Source organism: Liolophura sinensis, chromosome 9, assembly GCF_032854445.1.
Source record: "Liolophura sinensis isolate JHLJ2023 chromosome 9, CUHK_Ljap_v2, whole genome shotgun sequence".
Lineage (NCBI taxonomy): Eukaryota > Metazoa > Mollusca > Polyplacophora > Chitonida > Chitonidae > Liolophura > Liolophura sinensis.
In genome coordinates, this window is record NC_088303.1 from 10,270,459 (window position 1) to 10,296,256 (window position 25,798).

General features: G+C 39.7%; 2 protein-coding genes across 2 annotated transcripts; both read left to right on the plus strand.

The window, feature by feature from the left end:
* The first annotated feature begins 636 nt into the window (after nt 1-636).
* Nucleotides 637-1,410, plus strand: LOC135475571 (uncharacterized). Its single transcript, XM_064755496.1, has one exon. It carries the CDS (start codon nt 637-639, stop codon nt 1,408-1,410), a length of 774 nt encoding a protein of 257 aa, XP_064611566.1.
* Nucleotides 1,411-9,608: 8,198 nt separating this feature from the next.
* On the plus strand, nt 9,609-25,521 carry LOC135475297 (chorion peroxidase-like). The gene is made up of 15 exons (XM_064755138.1): nt 9,609-9,627; nt 10,647-10,772; nt 15,180-15,222; nt 16,003-16,105; nt 17,872-17,995; nt 18,230-18,423; nt 19,131-19,328; nt 19,732-19,777; nt 20,502-20,620; nt 21,416-21,517; nt 21,849-21,941; nt 22,245-22,947; nt 23,923-24,092; nt 24,385-24,490; nt 24,963-25,521. Exons 2-15 carry the CDS (start codon nt 10,768-10,770, stop codon nt 25,024-25,026), a joined length of 2,070 nt encoding a protein of 689 aa, XP_064611208.1. The 5' UTR covers nt 9,609-9,627; nt 10,647-10,767; the 3' UTR covers nt 25,027-25,521.
* Nucleotides 25,522-25,798: the final 277 nt, after the last annotated feature.

Genomic DNA, 25,798 nt, shown 5'->3' on the forward strand with positions numbered 1-25,798 from the left:
TTGAGGACTGACTGTTATCCAATATACTTACTGTCAATCAAATGCCTAGTAAAAGCGGCCAGACTTTGCCATTAGGGGGGATAACTCAAGAGAGAGAAAACAGCATAGTCATACAAACTTTACTACATATATGTAACGTGTGGAAAGACGTCAATCCCGCAAACCGATGAGAAATAATATTTGACATAAATGTAATGGCAACCAGAGCCGCTCCAGAAGAGGGGAAAACAGTACTTAGCAGGGATTATATCTGCTGTAGCCTTGGTGGGAACTATCTACTGGAGCCTTGGTGGGAACTATCTGTTGGAGGCTTGGTGGGAACAGGCGGTCCACGAAGCTCGTATAGCCAAAAGTATAGCCTAACCTTCGTTGAAGACCACATATTTTTCACCAATATTGTGTGTGAGAAGAAACGTAAATTCCTCGTTATTGTTTCCCTTGAGTTTTAAATAATTAGGTCGTGCAAGTTTGTAGAGACTTGTCATATGAAACGCTGACAGTTTGTCAGGTGTATCCTTTTGCTTTTTTGTTCAATGTTGTTTCCAACATTTCATTCAAAATCCCAAAACATTACTTTGTACCATACGATAGTCAGTGCTGACACATTTGTAAGCATTTGGAATGCTATGTCGACGAATGAAATTACAACACAGTATACCAGGACTGGAATATCATGCAGAAGACACCAAACATGACACTCCACCTAGTCACAGTATATCGACACGGGGTCGGACATTGGCATATCATGCTAAAGATACCAATCATTACATTCCACCTGGCCACAGTACGCTGACAATGGGCCGGACACTGGAATATCATGCTGAAGACACCAATCATAACACTCAGTCTCGTCACAGTTTACTGGCACCGGGCCAGACACCCAAATACCATGGTGAAGGCACCAATCATATCAACCCACCTAGTCCCAGTATACTGGCACCAGGCCAGACACCCAAATACTATGGTGAAGGCACCAATCATGTCAACCCACCTTGTCACAGTATACTGGCACCAGGCCAGACACCCATATACCATGGTGAAGGCACCAATCATATCAACCCAACTAGTCACAGTATACTGGCACCAGGCCAGACACCCATATACCATGGTGAAGGCACCAATCATGTCAACCCACCTTGTCACAGTATACTGGCACCAGGCCAGACACCCATATACCATGGTGAAGGCACCAATCATATCAACCCACCTAGTCACAGTATACTGGCACCTGGCCAGACACCCAAATACCATGGTGAGGGCACCAATCATATCAACCCACCTAGTCACAGTGCACTAACACCAGGCCAGGTACGGGAATATCATGCTGAAGACACCGAGCATAACACCCAATTTAGTCACAGTATACTGATACCAGACCAGACCATACACTGGAATGCCATGCAGTCATAATAACCCACCTAGTCACTGTATATTGTCACCAGGCAACAAAAAATTCTGACACCAATCCTAGACATAGTATATTCACATCGGGTCGGACACTGGAATACAATGTTGTAGAGAGCAAGCATAACATCTCATCTAATCACAGTATACCGACACCAGGCATGACACCGGGATGTAATAGTGATGACACCAATCATGACACCCCACCTAGTCACAGTATACTGACACCAGACCGGACACTGGAGTGTCATGCTGAAGGCATGACAATCCATTAGTCACCGTCTACCGATACCAATTATGACGACGTTTTAGCTAGTTACATACACCAGACCGATCAGTAATTCTGCTGTTTTTGAATGGTGAGTCTTGTTAGTACCGCTTCCAAGAATGGCGAAGATCTTAAAGCTCTCATGCTTTACTGCATTTCGTGTTGTCTCTATTTACAGGTTGTGGTATATTTATTTTTTCTTTCGGTTATGTCTAGCAGCATGCCTTCTCATGCGCGCTCATTTTTCTTTGTGAATGCTCACTGAACAAGGAAGAGTGTAACAAAGCGACGAGGTCGTTGGGTTTTCCGGGAGGAGCCATAGAGAGGCAGGTCGTTTGGATCTTAAGGGACAATACAGAACCTGGCTAAAACATTTCAATCGAACGCAGGATGCCCACACTTTCTAAAAAGTAACATACTTTATTATTTTATTGAGATTTCATCGGATAACACGTATAGCGAAATGACAGTACTGCACAAATGGCTGGTGTGAGTCAAGGCACAGTTTCAAAACAACTAATGTCAGAGTCAGTGCTAAATTCATTAGGGATGCCGAAGGTTTATGGGAATGAGAAGACATTGAAATTAATTAAATCTTATGATATCAATTTTTTTTATCAACTGAAGAATTTAAATTTTGCTCCTTCCACATTCTGGCGTACAAGGGGTGATTTTTTTGTCTTCTTTTATAGAATACAGTAAACTTCTATAAACGCCGTGTTCAAGACACCCGCGATAACTAGGTCAGCACTACTTTTTTCTCAGAAGCCACAGCTACAAAACTGAAGAATCCAGCGACAGTTGAATGGCATTAGTGATGCTTAAATTTTTTGCCAATTGTTTCAGAATTGAGCATGAATCTAGTTGTACATCAATGCTATCGTAAGTCTTTAAACATTTAATATTGGTCAAAATCATCAGCGTAACCCCTCCGGAGACTACAACTTGAACCAGGAAAACCACGGCCGTGCATATGCAGCGAGCCTATTTAAACAGGGTCGCTGGAGTTTCTTGTAAATGATATAGTACGCATACCCTTCAAGCATCCAGTATGTCTACTTGTAAACCTGAAATGCTAAGCCACACAGCTGTAACGTCGTAGGTCGGCGGTGAACCCCCTCATAAAAATACCCATGCCTTCAGTTTCGGAGTGAAGGAATATGTTATATTTTACACAAAATGTACATTAATCCTAACCGTCCTGTAAAGGCTTTGGGTGTAAATCCTAGCATGAATGTCATTGGGCCAGGGGTGTAACTATAACTGTGAACACAACCAGCGTACATCAACTTGTATGCGTTTGATGAATACAAAAATGAAACTCATCATCAGTGATATTACTCACAATTATTATTAATTTATCTGAATGTCATTGGAAATAATCCCACCAACACTGCTTTATGGTGATAAAACTTGCTATCTTACGTAAAAAATTTAAACGGAATGTTTTGATGCAGTATTAAGAAAAGGAAATTAACTTAGGAACTACCCTACTGTTATACCGGCCCTCAGCACTTAACCGGTTCTCAGCACTTAGCCGGTTCTCAGTACTTCACCGGTTCTCAGTAGTTCACCGGTTCTCAGCACTTAACCGGTTCTCAGTACTTCACCGGTTCTCAGTACTTCACCGGTTCTCAGCACTTAACCGGTTCTCAGTACTTCACCGGTTCTCAGCACTTAACCGGTTCTCAGTACTTCACCGGTTCTCAGCACTTAACCGGTTCTCAGTACTTCACCGGTTCTCAGCACTTAACCGGTTCTCAGTAGTTCACCGGTTCTCAGTACTTCACCGGTTCTCAGTAGTTCACCGGTTCTCAGCACTTAACCGGTTCTCAGTACTTCACCGGTTCTCAGTACTTCACCGGTTCTCAGCACTTAACCGGTTCTCAGTACTTCACCGGTTCTCAGTAGTTCACCGGTTCTCAGCACTTAACCGGTTCTCAGTACTTCACCGGTTCTCAGTACTTCACCGGTTCTCAGCACTTCACCGGTCCTCAGCACAACCAGTTCTCAGTACTTCACCGGTCCTCAGCACTTAACCGGTTCTCAGTACTTCACCGGTCCTCAGCACTTAACCGGTTCTCAGTACTTCACCGGTTCTCAGTACTTCACCGATTGTCAGCACTTTACCGGTTCTCATCACTTAACCGGTTCTCAGTACTTCACCGGTTCTCAGCACTTAATCAACAGCATAAATTAGCATGATGAACGCCAAAATAATTAACAAGTTACACAGACAAAGTTTAAACCAGACAAAATGACAAGTTACACAGACAAAGTTTAAACCAGACGAAATGACAAGTTAGACAAAAAGAAAGTATACGCCACAAGAAATGACAAGTTAGACAAAAAGAAAGTATACGCCACAAGAAATGACAAGTTAGACAAAGACAAAGAAAGTATACGCCACAAGAAATGACAAGTTAGACAAAAAAGTATACGCCACAAGAAATGACAAGTTAGACAAAGAAAGTATGCGCCACAAGAAATGACAAGTTAGACAAAAAACGTATACGCCACAAGAAATGACAAGTTAGACAAAAAAGTATACGCCACAAGAAATGACAAGTTAGACAAAGAAAGTATACGCCACAAGAAATGACAAGTTAGACAAAAAAGTATACGCCACAAGAAATGACAAGTTAGACAAAGAAAGTATACGCAACAAGAAATGACAAGTTAGACAAAAAAGTATACGCCACAAGAAATGACAAGTTAGACAAAGAAAGTATGCGCCACAAGAAATGACAAGTTAGACAAAAAAAGTATACGCCACAAGAAATGACAAGTTAGACAAAAAAGTATACGCCACAAGAAATGACAAGTTGCACAGGCAAAGTGCACCAGAAGTATTTAGACCGACTAAGAAGGCAGCAAGAAAGAAGAAGTTAGAGGGTTAGAAAGACGTAGATTTACGTCATTTCCACAAAGCACAAAATAAACAAGTACTTAAATCCTTCAGCATTTGAACATATTGATGTTTGTCTTTCTCTATAAAACCTGCTGATCGACTACTAAAGCCATTGTGCCGGATCTTTTCTTCAGTAACCGTTCGATCTTTGGCATATCTTTTGTGGTATGTTTGTTTGGTTAATGTTTTATGCCGTACTCAAGAATATTGAAATTATACGACGGCGGCCAGCTTTATGGTGGGCGGAAACCGGGCTGAGCTCGTAGGAACCTACGACGGCGCGCAGGCTGCTGTCAGAACATCCCACGAACGGCTGGAGAAGAGGCCCATCTTGTGGTGTACACAATACACGACCAAGTCTGATCCAATCCCACAATCGTCAGTATGATAAAACAAACAGCTTGGTGGAAACACTCTGTGACAACTGACTACCCATTTATTTTAAAACACCTGATGGTGCAGTTAGTATCAGTTTTGGAAAATTGATTTAATTTAGTAGTGTGACTTCAGAAAATTACATATAGTTTAATGACTGTTGCTAATCCTTTCACATTTCATTCCTTCTTTGTTGCAGATTATGGTGAATAGCCATTGACATTTTATTCTTTTTAGAGAATTTTACAAATGCGTTTCCTAAAGCTAGTACTAGCACAAAATACACTGCGTTCTTGCATCCTGAGTTGTCAAGATACATGCATAAAACGTAAATATATGTTACCTCGTGTTGCCTGTATTCTATATATAGTGCTTCCTAGATCATGGAAATGTGACAAAGACTCGCGTGTGTAGAATCAGTGAATCAGTAAACGTTTACGAGCTCAGGAGGAGATGCACATGTGTGTTTCAAAAATGAAAACATAATATACAGTGAGTAAGTGCTTCAGCGTCGTACTTAACAATTTTTCAGTCACATGATCACAAAAAGTATAGAATAACTGTCACAGTTTGTGGGTTCCACCAATCTGTGCTTATGCATTCTACATGTAGCTCTAAAAAGCCCTAGAATGTAGGGCCTAATATTAGCGGGTGGGATTGTATGTTACGTGCCGGGAGTGTATTTCTGTCAGACCTTTTAAATGCTGTGCATTTGCTTGCATAGGTAACAATCCTTTATGGTCTAGCTCATTCTGTCCTAGCCACAACGGATTAATTAATTTTGTTTCTTATCCGCAATTCAGTATGCAGAACTGATGTAGAAACCAATACATGTACAGACTTCTGATGTAGAAACCAACAAACGTACAGATTTCTGTAAATGAAGTAAAATTATTTTAAGGCCTTTAAAGAACTATCGAAGCTGTAGCCACCAACATCAAATCTCTATATGGAAACAGTAAAATGTTCTGAAGAAACTCGTATTACCGTCAGATATCAGTGAAGTAAAACAAATTTGAAACTAGTTCATATATTTCAGTTAAAAATCATACTAGAATTGAAAAACATGGCTGTGAACAACACAACGTCTGTGCAATTAGAAAAAAACATTTTTGTCGATGCATATAGTTGTATATATGGTAAAAGTCACCAGCACTGAATAACAAGAAGCCAGCATATAGTTTTTACTATTTCTCACTCTACAACGCCAATATTTCCCCTCTCGGATACACCATTCTTGTCAGAACCAAGTCGTGAAATTATTGTATTTGGCTTCAACTAGCCAATCAAGTCAAAGTTTTCAGAGTGGCGTAGTAATATTTAAACTCGCATGTAGTTAATACCCCTGATACCGTGAATTAGTGTTAACTGGTCAACATTATAAAGAATTGAGTAATAACATTCCTTTTTATAAATGGAGACTATTCTTATGTAAAATAGCAGTCCATAACCTATCCAATCCTGTAGCCATGACCCTGGCAATTCTTTCCATGATAATGGTTCCACGTGCTGGATTCCTCATATGGCAACGAGCACTAGGCTTTCTCGTAAAACACTGTTTGCCTCATGTGTTTTCCACACTGATTTTGAGTACTCCGAACATTACATTATCTGAAATTGTGGGTTATAAAAGGAGACGTGTGATATTCCGAGGCAAATCAGACAGACAGCAGAGGTCAGAGTAAGAAACTGCTAACGGTGACTGCTGACTGATAATCACCACATTTCTAAATCTCACTGAAGAAAACCCAAACAGTTAGACAGTACACACAGACGACTACCGACTATTTGGCTAATATCAGATATGACATTGTGTGAAACCATTTACAACGCATAAAGAAAGAAACTTACAGAAACACCCGTCGAAATGGGGATTTTTCTTTCATAAAAAATGCGTTAGGTTTGTATTGGTGGTCATGTTTCATTAGATATAACTCTGGTGTTGCAAGTTTAGTCTTTGGAAGTGTCAGTATGTGAGAAGTGAAATCACGGTAAATTTATAGAACTATTAAACCTCAGAATTCGTCATTGGTTATAGACAAACTTAACACCTTTTCCATCTCTACATCGATAAAAGTAACTGTAATTGAAGTGAAAAAGCTGTTATATTTTCATTAAAAAGGCAGAATTCATGGCAAAAATATGAGAATCTAAATATTTAGTATTTTGAAAAAAAGAAAGAAAAAAAGCTGTGTTTTTAGAATTATTAAAGTTGTTCCAAATAAAGTTGTGATGGTGATAACACGGCGATTTAGTGTTTCTCATCAGGTGGCAACTTCAATTCCAGTGAGATTTGCGTTATGAATGTGATACATTGTTTAATGTCACTATTTCAATCTAAACATTTACAGTCAGACATTCCTTTAGTTGTTGTTAATTGGAATTAATCGTGCCGTTTAATGAGTATAAACTTTTTAGCTTGTAAATGTTTTTCAATTTCAGTCTTAACCATTGGTCACTTTTATTGCTATTGTGTAAAACTAATGATATGCACTTGACTTCCTTCATTGGCTCCAGCTTATAGGCTGCTGGCTTGTCCCCGTGCAAGCTGGGTCATCGGGTGCAAATGTTCACTACTTGGAACTGCGAGGATAATCTAAGAAAGTAAAAATCTACTTTTGAAGATATCGTTTAAAGGTGTAAATAATAAGTTTTGTAAGAAAACGGCAGATTTCATTTACCTGTCACCTACTGTATAAGCATTAGTCGTAAGCTTGTTCTGTGTGACTTAACTTGTGTGTGAAAAGCCCAACGAAATTCGTTTCTGAATAATCCGGATGTGCTTTGTGAAAATGCTTTGTAGTGTGAGCAAAATATTATACAACTCGAATCCCTGTTTTATGATTAATGTCAATTCGTCTGTTAATTTTTAGAATCGCGATCCTCTAATAGGCTTAAGTGGTATGCATCTTAACACAAGGTCTGTCGTTCTATAGTCTCTATGTATCAGTGACATTGCAAAGCCGATGGGCCCTCGCTGATTCGGCTGAGGCTTGCTCTATGTACCAGTAACATCGTCACGCCGATGGGCCCTCGTTGATTCGGCTGAGGCTTGCTCCATGTACGAGTAACATCGTCACGCCGATGGGCCCTCGATTGACTGTTTGACTGCACGCAAACCAGTCATTACCAGCGTTACTCGATCTAACAGCCGCATTCCTCCCTCATTCCACTCTCACACGCAAGACAATTCTCTGTCTATAAACGATACCCTGCCATTAGGACAGCAAGTTAGTTTAAAAGTCATTTTGTGTCTGTGTCGGTATATTACAAACGTTAAACATGAAACTCGACGACATAAAGCGGACAGAATCTGCGTCGGTAGTACATACGAGGTGATTAGCGTACCAGCGCGGCTCAATGACCCATAAGCCTCTCAAATCCAATTCATGCTAGCTTCCTCTGCGACCGTACGTGAGATTTTTTTTTTGATTGTTGTTTTACGCCGTACTCAAGAATATTTCACTTATACGAGCATTATGCGAGCATTCACAAGCATTATGGTGGGTGGAAACCGGGCAGAACCCGGGGGAAACCCACAACCATCCGCAGGTTGCTGAGAGACCTTCCCACGTACGGCCGAAGAGGAAGCCAGCATGAGCTGGTCTTGAACTCACAGCGACCGCATTGGTGAGAGGCTTCTGGGTCATTACGCTGCGCTAGCGCGCTAACCAACTGAGCCACGGAGGCCCCCCGTACGTGAGAACATTCGTTACTAGCCTGCAGATGGTCGTGGGTTTCCCCCGGACTCTGCCCCGTTTCGTTCCTTGATAATCCTGGCCGCCGTCGTATAAGTGAAATATTCTTAAGTACGACATAAAACACTAATCAAATAAATAAATAAAATGGACATTTACCTTTCTACTAGCTCTGCAGGGCTGAGATTACGTAGACTATCACAGCCATGTGTTGTTCCATAAGCTTACCTTGAACACCTCAGTACTTCCCTTGCTGGCTTTAGTATACTACTGCTGGTCACCAAATAATTTGTCCGTCCGTGGTCATAGTCATGTCAGCTATCAATTTCAGGTAGGTGTTGCCATGTGTCATCACTTGTAAATTCAAACAAGCATGAAACTAATGGAAAGTGGATAAGATCCCAACTCCAACCGCCATGTTTGAATACATACTGCTCACATCTCATACAAGGGAGATAACTACTGACATTAATGGCAATTATCATATTTGAATGTCTTATTTAATCTTTTCTTCATTTGTTTGAGGATTTGTTTATTGATCAATGCTGATTATGGGTTCCTCAAGGTCATTTCTGGCGAGTCTGATCCAAGACAAGTAGCCAGTATGCCTGTCAAAAAATCTGATAGTGGCAGTGATAATTGTATACGTGGCGGTTGGAGTTGGAATTTATCCACTTTCCACTAATTTCATGCTCGTGTGGATTTACTAATGATGACACATGGGAACACTTACATGGAATTGATAGCTGAGATGACTAAGACTACGACCAGACAAATTACTTAGTGCCCAGAAGTAGTGTACTAAAGCCAGCAAGGGCAGTGCAGAGGTGTTCAAAGCAAGCTTATGGAACAGGACAAGGCTGTGATAGTATACGCCCTACAGAGCTACATTTTAAAAAGCTGGAGTTGACATGTGAAACATTTCACATGTGGCTAATAGACCAATTCGGTTTCTGGCAATAATCTGTGTTGTAAGTCAGTCAGTTTCAGCACTTTTATTTGCTCCTCATGTTGGTCAGTCAGGCTATTATATATAGTATATAGATGTATGCATATTTTGCCAGCATATTTAAACGGGTAGTATTTGGCACCAATGGATAGCGAGTAACACGTCTGAGTATCATCGTTTCTATTATCTATATGTACCAAGACTATACCGCCCTTCAATATACTGTCACTCATAGAACACAGCGAAGATTGACAGGAAGTTCATTCAGATATTTCCTACAAATGAAATTACTTACATATCGATAATGTCGTTGGTCACCTAACTGTTTTTTTTAATCACACTAAAGCTGTTTTACATAGCTTCCTCATTGCGCGCACCATTAAAAGCCTTTGAGAATCTACTCATTGTCAGAGAAAAGAAGCCCTGTCAAACACTTTATTCTACATATTTAGATGAAAACATTTTTATTACATGTTCATTATAATAGTTTCTTTCCCTACTAGCTAAAATGCAGGACATGCTGTAAATAATTTGCCGGACAGTGTGGCGACAGCTTTAATGAATGAGTAACAACGAACAGCCATTTCGATGAAAAAAGTGTCAGTAACATTAGATTAATTGATTGATGTTTTACGCTACACTCAAGAATATTTCACTTATACGTATTTGATATGCAGGTGTAACTTACATGTGTATAAACTGACCGATAGAAAAGAAGCCTTGGTTATTTTTAAATAATGACTAACAAGGAAGGAGACATATAGTCATGAGAGAACTTTAGACAAACACGTATCCTGGACCAATTTACGCAATACAGGTGATTGTTGTCGACTTGGAGGAAGTTTTTGTATTGCATTTGATGATATTTATATCATGTATGTATTACACATGGTACGTCATCATCTTTCTTTGCTGCCTGAATAGACCTACTGGGCCTCCTACGTGAGTGAATGGACTGTGAGTATGCAAATAGCGTGGAATACGGAGCAATTTGACAGGCAGATCAAATCTCTTTTGATATTACGTGATTTTATACTTCAGATCAGGGCTATAAAACGTCAGTGGCTTTTGAGCAGTTGACATCTTCGGAAGCGCCATCCACTCAACACTGCGTCCTGCTCTGTTATATTTCACCTCACTTTGTTAAAGGATCGAACTCAGCATGAGGTAGGTTTCTACTATATTTTGAAGAACTTGGCTTATGTTATTTTTTTTATTTATTTGATTGGGGTTTTGCGCCGTACTCAAGAATAGTCCACTTACACGAGGGTGGTCAGCGTTATGATGGAAGTAAACCGGGCAGGAGACCGGAGGAAAGCCGCGACCGTCTGTAGACCACAGTCAGACCTTCTCATGTCCAACTGAAGAGCTTGGCTTGTGTTTCTTGTATTTATTTTATCATTCGTACAGAAGACAGGACACCGTTGTATCTCCAGAGCTTTGCTAACATACTTGAATGCTTATCAATAATTTAAATATCAAATTAAGATATTCAAATGTACCTGTGGCAGCAAGCTATAATTTACCGGAACTTCAGAAATGCAGGTAAGGCGCCAAAATAACGCATTTTTGAGTCATAATAATGAAGTAAACCATCTATTTGTCTTTTCATCGGATACTTTAAGCTCATGGAAATAATATGTTAAGTACATGTAGGTATGTCAGGTAAAAACTACAGCCCGTTATACCCGAGTGGAGAGCATGGAACACCGGCGCCGAGTTGGTCCTACAGGTACACATATAAAATGTGACACGCGTTTCATTAGGTCTTATTGTTAAATTTTACTGAACAGATATTATACCTCAAGCTCAAAGGCTGTCACTGTAAATGATTAATAAGAGCGAAAAAGTTGATACATGTGTGTCAAAGCGAGATAATACCGAGCGAATCCTGAGTAACTCTTTTTACATTGCACCAGTGCCCACTCCTCTCGTGTACAAATCACGTGGTCAAGACGGTAATTGTAAACACGTTATTAATGGTGTTTGAAAGTAAAATCATGCTGAGGATACAAAGCAGACTGAAGGGACGCACATGTATAGACATCGTGTTTGAATGACTGCATGTATGAGTTAAACATTGTAATATTTGTGCGTATAAACAGTGAATGAACTCACTGTGCACATAATGGGACAAACTGTGGGAAGGTAAATAACAAATAAAGAGTGAGATAATCAGGAGATGTACATGTAGAGAGATGGCTATGGTCTATGTTTGTCCTAACAAATGCTGAGAGAAAAGTGAAGAAGTGTAGCCCCACATGTGACACTAGAGTACAGTACTGCTTTCCGGTATACCCATGAAGTATAAATCGTGAATATTCCCATCTGCTGTTCAACTCTAATTGGTATTTATGATATGAAAGGGACGACAACATATTCTTACGTATGAAGGTGTATGGTCAGGTGTGTAGATTTGGCTCTGTTTTGTAACTTTTATTTCATCTGTCGGTTCACGAGATTGTTGTGTCATTCGTTGTTTCAAGTATACATTGTGGCTATGAGAGTTGTCAACAGTCAGGCTTCTCCTAACTGATTTTCCAGGTAACAAGCTACATACCGGTACAGGTAACAGCTACTGGTATGCCATATGCATTTTACGACGTCCATCAATCTCCATTATCTTGAGTTTCGCTCGAACAACTCCAGTATTTTAACTGAGAACATAGAAATTCAATACTTCCCTAATTTTATCAACCTATCCCCATCTGACTGGCAGATAAATCTTCCCTCTCTGCGCCTTCGTAAATCACACTCTTCTTACTGCACCACTGAAACCAAGACAACGGTAGTTAACCCTACCATTAAAACACATTCAATACACTAAAATAAGAATCACGAAACACGAATGTGATGCGCGGTGATGGTGTTGGAATGAAGAAGTGATGTTTATAACTTAATCGATCTCTACCTCGGAATTGTGCCACGGATTTGTGCTCAGGATTTTAAACTAGCTCATACAAAATAGGCCATTGTATGCATACGGCATGAGTCCATAGTGTTACATGTGTCATGTTCTGCCCCTACGGAAAGCGTAAAAAAAAAGTTGAAAGCACAACACATTAGGCTGGCACAAATTTGACAATTTAGACCGATTACGCTGGGTTCATCGTAAGGTGTATGTAGTACTGTGTAGTAGAATTGCAAATGTTTCATGGTTGTGTGGGTTTTGGATTTTACTTTTGAACTGGAGAAGTGAATAATAGTTGTTTCTCCAGATTATGAAAAATGAATGCTCATTAGAACAGACTACAACTAGCAGGGCTGTTGAGGTTATAACGATTTCCTAGGCCTCAGAATCTTCAAACTCTCTTACTCTTCTGTCAGACTTAATACTACCTCTTAAAGTCTTACACTTGAATTTGAATACGGACTTAAAGCTAATTGTCGATGTTGTAATTGAATTTAAAGACAGTTCTAAGATTTAAAACATAAACCTATAACGTATATCTCAATTTTAGCGTAGCCATCTTTTCTCAAGCTAAAACTATGTGTGACTTCTATTGATGTAGAGGGAAGTGAGCGTTGTTTTGGCGTTGGTGAAGAAAAAAAACACTTGAAGTGTGGGTAACTGCACTTGCCAGTTATACATGTAGGTGATAATAAATGATTTTTTAAAATCTATTTTGTTGTTTTTGAAAGAGCTGGGGCCACTACCTCATGAGTCAAAGTGTTGGTTCTTTGGGAACATCGGCCTCTTGATCAAAGAAAATCAAAGATCAAAGAACTTTTCGTCGCGTGACAAGCAGATAGGTGTATGTACACTTTGGTGGAAGACAGTTCCGGAATGTGAAAACCTCTTTCACATGTCTGTATATCAGTTTTCTTAACAGCTGACATCCGGTTGATCAATTCTGATTTTGGAATACTGTAGCTGTCACAGTTTTATTTGTACAACATTTCTTGTGTCAGGTAATTCTGAAAAAGACTGAAAAATGAACAAAAAAAGTTTCAGGTGAATCACTCGAGTCTATCTGACCTCGAGTCATTTAATCTTTTGTGGAGAGCGTCTATTGTAACTGACAAGTCCTTTCGAACACATTTAATAATGAGGCATGACCCTGTGACAGCCTGCCTACATTTGTCACGTACCAGACATGGACGAGTCAATGCACGTTCTAGTGCTAGTGTGGTGAGGGTTACCACCAAAATGTAACCCACGCCACAAATATTAAAGGCTGAATAGCCTGGCTTTCAGTTCCACACACGTTACCCCATATACGTTCAAAACATATGACAGAATATATATTATTATTTTCTGACTTAATGAAAAGGGAGATAACAAGCTGTCCTCAGTTTAGGCACGGGTTGAAGCTGTCATCTGAATAAAGGCTGAATTATCAAAGTTTGAAGGCTTTTAAAGAAAACATTTGATAAAAGTGATAACGAAACTTCCCCAGAGTTGTCACTGTTTACACAAGAGATGACAGTTGTTCAAAAATAATTAACTCCGGCGATTTGCTTCAGGGTTGTTTCTTTATTCCTTTTCACCCGGTTTTAGGGGTTTATCGCCATGTTGGACATGTGAACAATTGCAATGATGGTGCAGCTGACATACATATTTCTTATTAATGACAACTTATGAACTAGCATGATACACGATTTGGATACTGATTTCATTTATTTGCCTAAACATTCCTTGCCTCTTCCCGTGAACAGTGAAAACTGTTGCAACTATGGTTATATCTTACCTCTAAGTGATCTTGATTGTGTTTGTTTTTCCCATTAAGATCTTCCCTATGAGTGGTTGTTTTAAGCATTTAGATCTTCCCTGTGAGTGGTTGTTTTAAGCATTTAGATCTTCCCTGTGAGTGGTTGTTTTTAGCATTTAGATCTTCCCTGTGAGTGGTTGTTTTAAGCATTTAGATTTTCCCTGTGAGTGGTTGTTTTAAGCATTTAGATCTTCCCTGTGAGTGGTTGTTTTAAGCATTTAGATCTTTCCTATGAGTGGTTGTATTAAGCATTTAGATCTTCTCTGTGAGTGGTTGTTTTAAGCATTTAGATCTTCCATCTCATTTAGAGACCGACATCGATATCTTTCTCACGCTCTACCTGTGTATTTATTATACTATTACATATTATACATTTAATCAGTAACCAATATATCGTGCATTTAATCAACTGTTTTGAAAAATCAAGGGAATATTAAAAAAAATGAATATCACTCAGAAAATATTTAATTGCATTGCCTTTAAGATTTGTTATTGGAACGTCAACATGTTTCACCCTCTTTCTTTCTATTCCGGTCGTCTTTTACCAAGAATAACTGTTGAGTTTCAATTCAATGTGCCATGTACATGTACCAGTACAAATAATGTCCGGACATACTTTGGCTTGTTTGTATAGTAAATCTTTTGAGCAAGAGGCACCATTATTGGCGAATAATAGTTCCTGGCTAGGTCGACTTGTTGATGGAAGTGATTTAGACACAGTTCAAACAATTTAAGAGCTGTCTCTTTTTATAAGCTAATTGGTTCACCTCCTTAGCTATATAGCTGTTTAGAACCAGGTGTATCGCGCGAAAAGTCACGGGCGTCTGCGACGAGCTACATGTATATAATCTTTCATTTTCAGGTGCCTCTGGGTCGTTGGAGTGCTCATGTCAGTGCTCATAGCCGTAAGTTAATTTCTTTTTTATTAAAATTCATTCTTTTTTCAATTAATGTTAAACTGTTGTCATTTTTAGCAACATTATGAACTGAGAAGTTGAACTGAAACAATCAGTAACAAATTGTGATACGAATTCAAGCAGTGTATTATCCAGTCTAAAGTCACACGTACAAGGCGGACACTCTAAACCAACGCCTGTCGCTTACATGGTGGGCACTCTATACATACGTCTGTCATTTACAAGATAGACACTCTATACCGAGGTCTGCCATTTACAAGATGGGCACTCTAATCAGGCGCTAGTCGCTTACATGTTGGGAACTAACCCGATTGGGTATTCTAAATTTACGCTTGACGTGTACAAAGCGAACACTCTTAACACACGCATGACACGTTCAAGGCGGGCACCATATACCGCCTGTCGTGTAAAATTAAGGAGGACCTTCCAAACCTTTGTCCTTCAAAGCGTGGTATCCTAAATTGAGAATAACATGGTTTTAAATGGACTGCTTCGTGCAAACCTTGGTGTGTATATGAGCCGGTGTGCAAAAGTGTATAAAAATTAAACCAACATTAAGTATTACTCCCAATCCTATTGCAAAACTTCAAAACTAATAAAACCTATCTTTCCTATGCACTTTTTGTACCAGTCGTTTCAAGATATTCGCACTGCTGTTCATTTTGTGTGGAAGTTACACGGTGTGGGAAGAAAATTTGGATAGTAAATGTTCAGACATAGGTTTTAACTCACCAAGGCCCAATTTTTACAAGCGCTTTCCATTTCCAGATTTCTGACTGTAAACCTAACGTTAACATAAAGAATCTGACGAAGCAGGCCGAAGACAATGTGAACAACGAGGACAAACTGTACCAGGAAAGATTTGAAGCTAGTAAGTTTCTTTAAAAATTATATTTTATTTATTTCTTTATTTATTCATATATGTATTATTTATTTGATTGGTGTTTCACGTCATACTCAAGGACATTCACTTATACGGCGGCGGCAAGCATTATGGTGGGAGGAAACCGGGGAGTACCAGGGCGAAACCACGACCATCCGCAGGTTGCTGCAAGACCTTGCCATGTACGGCCGGAGAGTAAGCCAGCATGAGCTAGACTTGAACTCACGGTTACTGCATTGGTGTAAGAATTATAAAGCGTCGTATTATATTGGGTTTGAAATCACAAAGGTATGAAATAAAGTCCAAACCCAGGTACACCATAGTGTACATGTAATTTATCTGAGTTGTATTTGTCAGATAGGTCAAACAGTGTATGTAACTTTTCCCCACTCCCTTTAGACGTTGGTAGCCTTTTGGTTACAGTCAATCAGATGATTCAACAGTGGAGCTAAGTCAACCACGAATCGGTTCACTTGTTCTGAAGTACATGTATAATTGCAAAAGATCCGGTGATAATGGCGCTTGTAAGTTCCAAAACCTCTTGAGACAGTGTATCAGTGGTAAATTTTATTATTTTCCTATTAAAAAACCCTATTGTACTAATCTTCAGTAATTGGTAGATTTAAACCACAAGTCTAGCTGGTCGTGTTGTTTTCGGTCGTACTGGTGTATCTGATTATCTGTAGGGGTAAACGTAAAGTGTAACCGATTGTGCTGTAGTCGGTCATATTTGTGTATCTGACTATCAGTGGTGACAAATTTGAAGTGTAGCTGATCGTACTGTATTCGGTTGTACTATTGTATCTGATTATCAGTGGTGGTAAATTTGAAATGTAGCTGGTCGTGCAGTATTCGGTTGAACTGGTGTATCTGACTATCAGTGGTGGTAAATATGAAGTGTAGCTGGTCGTGCTGTTTTCTGTCGAACTGGTGTATCTGGTTATCTGTAGGGGTAAATCTGAAGTGTAACCGGTCGTGCTGTATTCGGTTGTACTGGTGTATCTGACCATCAGTGGTGGTAAATTTGAAGTGTAGCCGGTCGTGCTGTTTTCGGTCGTACTGGTTTATCTGGTTATCTGTAGGGGTAAATCTAAAGTGTAACCGGTCGTGCTGTATTCGGTCGTACTGGTGTATCTGGTTATCTGTAGGGGTAAATCTGAAGTGTAACCGGTCGTGCTGTATTCGGCCGTACTGGTGTATCTGACCATCAGTGATGACAAATTTAAAGTGTAGCTGGTCGTGCTGTATTCGGTCGTTCTGGTGTAACTGACCATCAGTGGTGACAAATTTGAAGTGTAGCTGGTCGTGGTGTATTCGGTCGTACTGGAATATCTGACCATCACTGGTGACAAATTTGAAGTGTAGCTGGTTGTGCTGTATTCGGTCGTACTGGTGTATCTGACCATCAGTGATGACAAATTTGAAGTGTAGCTGGTCGTGCTGTATTCGGTCATACTGGTGTATCTGATTATCTGTAGGGGTAAATCTGAAGTGTAACCGGTCGTACTGTATTCGGTCGAACTGGTGTATCTGGTTATCTGTAGGGGTAAATCTGAACTGTAACCGGTTGTGCTGTATTCTGTCGTACTGGTGTCTGATTATCAGTGGTTGTAAATCTGAAGTGTGTATTTGGTCATACTGGTCTATCTTTATTATCAGTGAATGTAAATTTTATCGTTAGGTAATCATTTCAGTAATCTTGATGAATTGGTTAATAGTGAAGCTTTTAATGCTCCTTTCATCTCCCTTTGCAGAAATCGACATATTGCCTGAGGATCTTACTACTGTAACAGCTGCTCTGTTTGAAGAAACGCCTGACAGAGCAGCGGAAATTGAGAAGCAAAGCAGATTGGTTAATTGGCTGTCTTACCTTCTCAGGTAGGACAACCATTTGTTTTTCTTTTACCTCCTGAATCTGCATTAATACATTGTATTGTTGAAATAAGACTATTATAAGAAATAAGACTTATTATCCTGAGTCTTACTCATCAAAGACTACATGTGAAGGCAACTGTTTTCCATTGGTCATGAGGTGATATGCATACTGACATGTTTAGCAATATTCTCTAAGTTTTTTTTTTGGCTTTTTATCCTTTTAACTTTGGGGTACAGAAAAAGTGGAGGGAGCGTATCTTTGTCTGAAGCTTTGGCACTGACTGGTATAGAGTGTCCATTCAAGCCTCCTGAATCCTGTCCATCAAGCAAATACAGATCTCTTGACGGTGTGTGCAATAACAAGGCTCATCCGCTACGCGGCGCTGCTTTCACCCCTTTCGCAAGAGAAATACCTCCAGCTTACGAGCAAGGTTTGTGACCCGCATTTGTACTCTAGCGAATAACCATTAACGTTATGATAGAGTCCAAAAGCTTCCAATGAAGCTTGTGGTAGGAGACAAAATAGCTCTGTGGCCACGTCAATCTATAGGGCATTATTGCTCGTCAGAAAGATAAACAGTATCTTCTCTGTAAAAACTGGAGAGATCAAAATGGAGCATTTGTGAGAACAATCTAGCCTATTAACCTAATGAACTGACGCTGAGCGGACGGGCCCAATTTTCCAAGAATGTCGACATAAGGGTGAACCTTAGCAGACATAAATTTGCCACCATGTCGATTTCCCTAATAGTTGGTGATGGGGACAAGGTGGAGATTAGTTTCTCATTGTCCGGTTACTGATTGTGTTAAACATTGTTGATTTAAATAATGCAGACACAAGTGGACTCATTAGTTACATGTCCACGCCCTGGGGCTGAAATATACTTGTGTTTTACCACTAACGTCTCGTTTTAAAAATCAACTTTTGCTACTTTATTTGTGATAATCTTGCTTTCAGAAATACAGGCATAATTTATGAAGTAGTTGGCATGTATCAGTAGTCTGCTTCAGTCTATACACCAGTTTTCCATGTGCGAAAAAAAATAAAATCAATGAAAAAATAGAAATAATGGAAAACAAATAAAGAATGCTTGTATATTTTGGGGTGCTAATCGTGGAAGTGTGTGCCACTTTTCAGACCCAAGCCCGGAAGGTTTGGATGATTTCCCAAGATGCACTGCCAAGAGCGGCCAATTGCTACCCAGTGCACGTGAGATCAGCCGAAAAGTTCATCAACAGGGACCATCTTCCTCAAACGCTGAGACAAAAAGTTTTTTCTTCGTAGCTTGGGGTCAGTTTGTGGCTCACCTGATCACAGATCGTGCCCCAGCCTCAGGTAATTGTCAACAAGGGCGATCTTTAACTGAACTGCTCAATGGTCGTCTATCAAAATTACAAATTATCACTTGATAGTTAACTTATAATTGAGTGGAAACGAAACATTTGACGCTTACGGTATGTGCATACTATTGTACACCGCTTTTCATCATGTACGGAAATGACTTAAATAAATAACAATCCTATAAACAATTTAGGAACAGCTATATCTTGGTGCATACATTTAACATTAACGTACATGTTAAATGGTTTCAAGACATTTAAGTATGGACTTATCATCCCCGTGTCTTTCTTCACAGCTGCCTTTCCATTAAATGTACCTAACTCCCTCTCTATAGCCAATATGTGTACGCGTCTCTTTATAGTAAAAATATGTACCTGTGTCGCCATTATTTTTGCAGGCTTTAAATCAGCGAGAGTAGACTGTTGCAACTTATCGAAGAAGGCGTGAGTACCCAGAACCAGAATTACAAACCAGTGATTCGTAGCTTGGTCACATGATATTAGATGGCTGTTGTAGTTATTGCTACTGATTATTCTGATTTTTTTTTCGTGTTTCATCACCACTGTGTTTGCAGTGTGAATGACCATGTCGGTCGAAGTTTACGCTGTCCGTGCTTGCAATGCCTTCTTTGTTTGCGAATCCAAAAACGTTAACGTCTTTTCATGATAAACGTGTTTTCATAAAAAAAAAACACATCAAAATGCTATATGGCTGCACTCAGTAGAAATCCTTCCTTTTTCGTGTGAGAATCGGGGCGGTTTAGACTTTTAACCAGTCCAAACTTAAATGAAACGTAAAACTATAGGTCTTTAATTATACCGAATTTATTCAGTTGTCGATTAGCAAAGAAAGATGTGAATGAATCAGTGACTGGTTATGATTTTAAACCACACTGGACAGAGAAAGTTCCCTAATATAGTTTTGGATTACAAGAAATTACCAGAAATTCTGCACGCTGTTAACAAATGGTTTTGTTACACACTCACGTTCAAACGTTTCAATATTACGATAAAAACATACGCCCATCCGAATGTCTCAGTGTTACACCAACAAATTGTCTTGTTACAGACCCCCGTTCTGGTGTTTCAATATTACACTAAAAATTTTCTTTTTACAAACTGTCATCCGAAAGTCTCAGTATTACACCAACAAACTATCTTGTTACAGACCCCCGTCCGAATGTTTCAACATAGACCTGGCTGACGACGACCCTTATCGCTCTGTGGGAAGAAGCTGCCTAGGCTTCCTAAGGTCTCTGGAGGCAACAGATATCGACTGCAAAACTGGTATGACTTTTTTGTGATCACACGAAATGTGTGTTCACAAAAAATATTTCTCGCCAGGTTAACGCAAACAGAATTGTTGTCGTCTTACGAACTGAGATTTTCCTGGGTCATAAGAGCGGGAAACCAGCGCGAACAATTTCCTGGTACCTGACAAGCCTCCTCACGTATGAGCAGAATCGATCCAGCGAAGGCTGCGGCCTCGCTGGTCAGCGGCCGATTATTGAAGGTTAGAATAACGCTTTAAAACGATGATCCAGGGAGGCCCTTTGACCGCACAGACATCTCTCTAGGTCCTAGGGTTTGTCTTAGAACGCCTCGGTGTGCTTAAAACAGTTCGCTTGTCTGAGTTCTGAAACTAACTAAGCTTTACGGTACCATTCGACCATGTATCTAAAACATAATTCATGTTGATGTACAGTGCAAAATTAATTCAGTCTTGGCTTAGTTACGAGCCTTTCGATATTTCGAATAGGCCTATACTAATCTGAATCCCGTGGGACAACATTCGGACCAGTCAGAGGTGCCGTGGTAATAAAAGCCTATGAGTAACTTGCCACATTAACAACACACACAAAGAATTTGACTCATAGTTATGAGCTATTAGCGGTATATGTGCAATGCTGGAAACCGTTTCCACATGTGAATAGAAAATGCAGTGCTAAAATTAGGTGCAATGCAGTGGCTTATTAGTTCTACAAGGACACGTTTTATTTCATTTCAATCATTTTCCCCGCGGTTTGAACTCACTCGATTGTTTGAATTATCTCCCTTGATCCCCCTGTGTTGCTTTTGCAGGGCGTCGTGAACAGTTGAACTCGGCAACCTCCTTTATTGATGGAAGCGCTGTGTATGGTGTCACTGAGGAAAACGCTAAGTCTTTGCGAACATTTTCAGGAGGTAAAAATATAACATAGTAGTTCCATTTTCGGAAGTATTTTAACCATGTATATGTTACACTTACCAATACTTGTAGACATTTCTGAGGGTAGGTCATGCAATTCATCATTGTGAAGCAAAATGAGATGAGAACAAAATAAATAACGGTGTACATGGCTTATGAGTCTATCAAAGAGTTGTAGGATGTCAAAATCGCAACAAAATTGGTCTTGGAATGTAATGGTTAAATTAGCAAGTGCAAAATACAAGTAAGTAATGCAGTATTTTACACATCAGTTATTTGCCAAATTTATAAGTAGTCATTGCCATGTGAAGAACTTTATAATTACAGGCAAGCTTGTGGTATCAGAGCCCAATCAGCTACCATACAATTGTAATAACCACCCACTGGCCGCGAAGCGGGGATTCAATTTGTTTAGTGCAGGTAAGTTTCCATGTCACTTAACACATCCTTTCTGGATTCCACTGTTCTCTTATTAGATGCCCATGACCACATCTACTTACTGGGCTTACTGTAGGTCTAAAATTTATACATATATACCGTTCCTAGGTTGTCATGCGTTATTATACCCTTTTGCTAAGTTTCCACCATTGGTTCTCATGCCCAAGTGCACCTCTGTTATGTTCTCATATTTTATCATATGTCGTATTTGTTAGACTGACATGCCACACCGTACCCTTCAGCTATAACTATCAAGCTGTTTTTTCACAAATGTTTTTATCACAGGCGATCCTCGAGTTAACGAAGTGTCTCATCTGATAGGCGTACACACGGTATGGGTCCGAGAGCACAACAGAATAGCCACAAAACTAGCTTCTTTGAACCCCTCGTGGAAGGACGAGACTCTCTACCAGGAAACTAGACGGATTGTTTCTGCTCTAATCCAGCATATCTCCTATAAGGAGTGGCTTCCAATCGTGCTTGGCAATGACATCATGACTAAATACAATCTGAGCGTTCTTTCCAGTGGTTTCTATGACCAGTACGATGAGAACGTGAACCCGGCTACCACAAGCGTCACAGCGTCAGTTGCTATGCGTTTCGGTCACACACTGGTCTCCCCTCTTTTCCGTGTTCTCCCTAGGGACTACTCACAGGGAAGCACGCCAGCGTTGACACTAGGAAGCCTTTTTTTTCGTCCAAACTTATACGTGATGCACGAACAAGGACTCATGAGGGGCCTACTGGCGGACCCCAGCCAGAACATGGACCCCTTCGTCGAATTTGATCTGACCAATCGCCTCTTCGAGACGGCTCGCGGTAACGGCATGGATTTGGCGGCGTTCAATATTCAGCGTGGCCGCGATAATGGGATACCTTCCTATAACGAATGGAGGCGAAAGTTCAATCTGCCAGTTGGTACTTCTTTCTCGGCTGGCCTGCCCGGTATCCCGGACAATTTAACCAAAACGCTGGAAAGCGTGTATGGGTGAGTGTGAGGAAAAAAAAGAGGCCATTATACCTCAGACGTAGCCTATGTCAGTTTGTTCAGATTGAACACCAAATTTTCTCTTATCCCAGTCATTCCGCCAAAGTTCATGTACTTCCAAATCTATCCTGGCGATCGAGGTCAGAAGTGAAATCGCCTCTCTTCTCCTGTGTCTTAGTTCCACCATTGAACAGAGACTTTTCATGTTCTCTAAAACCAAGACATGCCAATCAGTCATTCACCAATTCAGCACAACTCTGCTTAGCCAAAGTATAGTTAAGGTTTGACAGAAAATCACACCTACATGTATACATGTCCCAATATAGCAACATTTATAGAAATGACTGATTAGTAAGCTTACTTCCTGTCTGATTAACAGCTGGTAAATTAACGACTCTATAGCATTAAAAGTACCTTGTTTTGGATTTCAAAAAAGGAGAGATGATGGTCGTGGAATACATGTCATTTAGACCTGCAACAATCAGTATATCCTACACTGGATTTTTTTTATTACGGGCGTATTTTCATTTTGGACATTTTTAAAAATATTTTTATATTATTACTATATTTGGTACTTGTATATCAATGTATGGGAGAACGCAATATAACCCCGTCCAAGTGGTATTTGTTACATCCATGATATTGAGTGAAAATGTTCAACATACATCTTTACTCTAGTGAATTGCTAGCTAAAATTTATGCTTCAATGATACTCTATCAAATGATTTGCTGTCGGTTTCTTACAATGAATTCTTACAACGAGCAACCAAAATCCAGGTGAGTTTTAACGATATTTTGAAGCACTTCAAGCAGCGACTGCATGAGCCGTTATTGTTATCGGTCAGTGATCGGTGAATCATTATTCTTATCGGTCAATCATCAGTGAAAATTATTTTCGTCTGTCGGTCAGAATACCTTTCTTATACCCACGCAAATCAGGCTCTGTCAGCAACTGGAAATTCATTTCTAATTCAGCGACCCTGAAGACATCGACCTTTACTCGGGGGCCCTGTGCGAGACCCGTGAAGGCGGTGCTGCTGTGGGGCCTTTGTTCGCCGAAATCTTAGGACAGCAGTTTAGTAATTTCCGAAAGGGCGACAGGTTTTGGTACGAGACGAATGAGTCACCACAGGCTTTTACAGCTGGTAAGCGTGCCCATAGATTTCCACCATTCCATTCTATTAATAACATTGTAGAGAATGGACTTTGGCTTAGATGTAAAATAAAGAATAAAAAAGAATAAAGAAAAAATAAAACAAAATAGAAAAGTAAAGGCCTTTGAATACCGAAATATAATGCTAACATTCTGATGGACATACTTTACTTGTGCAGTAAAATCTAACGCTTGATTTTAGGAATTTCAGACAGATGAAAAAGACTTTACGGCAGGCTGCTTGAAAGTTGATGATAACTACACAAACATTGTTCATTTTTCAGCCCAGCTGACTCAGATTCGAGGGGTGACTCTAGCAGAAGTCCTCTGTAACAACCTTGACCTTGACACCATACAGCCTGCTGCTTTCCTTTTGCCTGCTCCTCAAACGTAAGTCCAAACAATAAACTGGTTTATTTCAGGGAAATTTCGTTGGGCATATTTTCCCTTCCTCCATGCTAGCATGCTCAAATACAGGTCATTTATTACTATATACGGTGATAGTGTGACAGATCTGTGTCAGGATGACGTAGAGGTAAATGTCGTTACAGTGTATCTAAGTCTGGTTAACACGGTCATGGTATTTAAGTCTGTAAATTTTACTAACAAATGTCATTACACTGTGCAGTGTATCTAAATTTGGGTAATACAGAGCCATACACGTCTTAGTATTACCGTTGTGTGACCATTAAAATTTAACACTGAGGTCACTTATCTTAGTGGGGAAAAATACTACAAACAAACACAAACGTTTTAGCATCGCCACTTATATTCTATGTACCGCCAATTGGCTTAAATATATATTACTCTTGTGTGATCATATTCCTTTAAACGTTTCTCCTGTGCTTTGTATACTTCACAGGAACGCGCGAGTGGCTTGTTCGACGATTCAGCAGTTTGATTTAACCCCTTGGAGATCCCATTAGGCGCCTCCATCTGAATATTTTATTGACGTCGATGTCCGAAATTCTCTGCGCCGTGCCTGTCTCATGAATAACCCGTTGGGGTGAATAGTCGAATTTACATATGCCGCTCTGATTTGCCAAAAATTGTTAAATTAAATCGTTAATAATTCTTTTAATTGTAAGTGTGTTGTACTCAGAAAACGTCGTCTGCTATCAAATGACCATAAGGCCTCTTTCAGAATTTATCAAAGTAAATTGAATCACGTCTTTGTGAAATTTATTTTTAGGTTTGGTATTATAAATTGATGATAACAGAGCTTTTTCATTATTTCAAGACCATTAACGTCTAATAAATTGGTTTAAATATCACTGCATTTTACATAATTATGCTGAAGCTGTTATGCTAGTGGGAGTACAATTTGCCATGATTCAAGCATATTCACGCGATGTAAACAAGATGAGCATCACAGATAAACATTAAATATATTGGTAAATAAAGATGACACATGCAACATACACATTGATTTTTCTGTGTAAATTTGTTAAAATTAATGTGTGCCTGTGGTACACATCTTGTGTATTTTTTTGTACACATTGGATTTTAGAGAGCACATGAACAGTTAGAACACAATCTCTGACCATTTGCTACATATCACACTGTCCACAGTCTTCGCTGGTGTGATTTTATTCTCTATGACAGAACATTAGTGTACAAACTAACCTGTGAGGATGTTCATTCTAGTGTCACTGTTTTATATCGTCATATGTTCAGTTCTCCAGGGGAACACTGAAT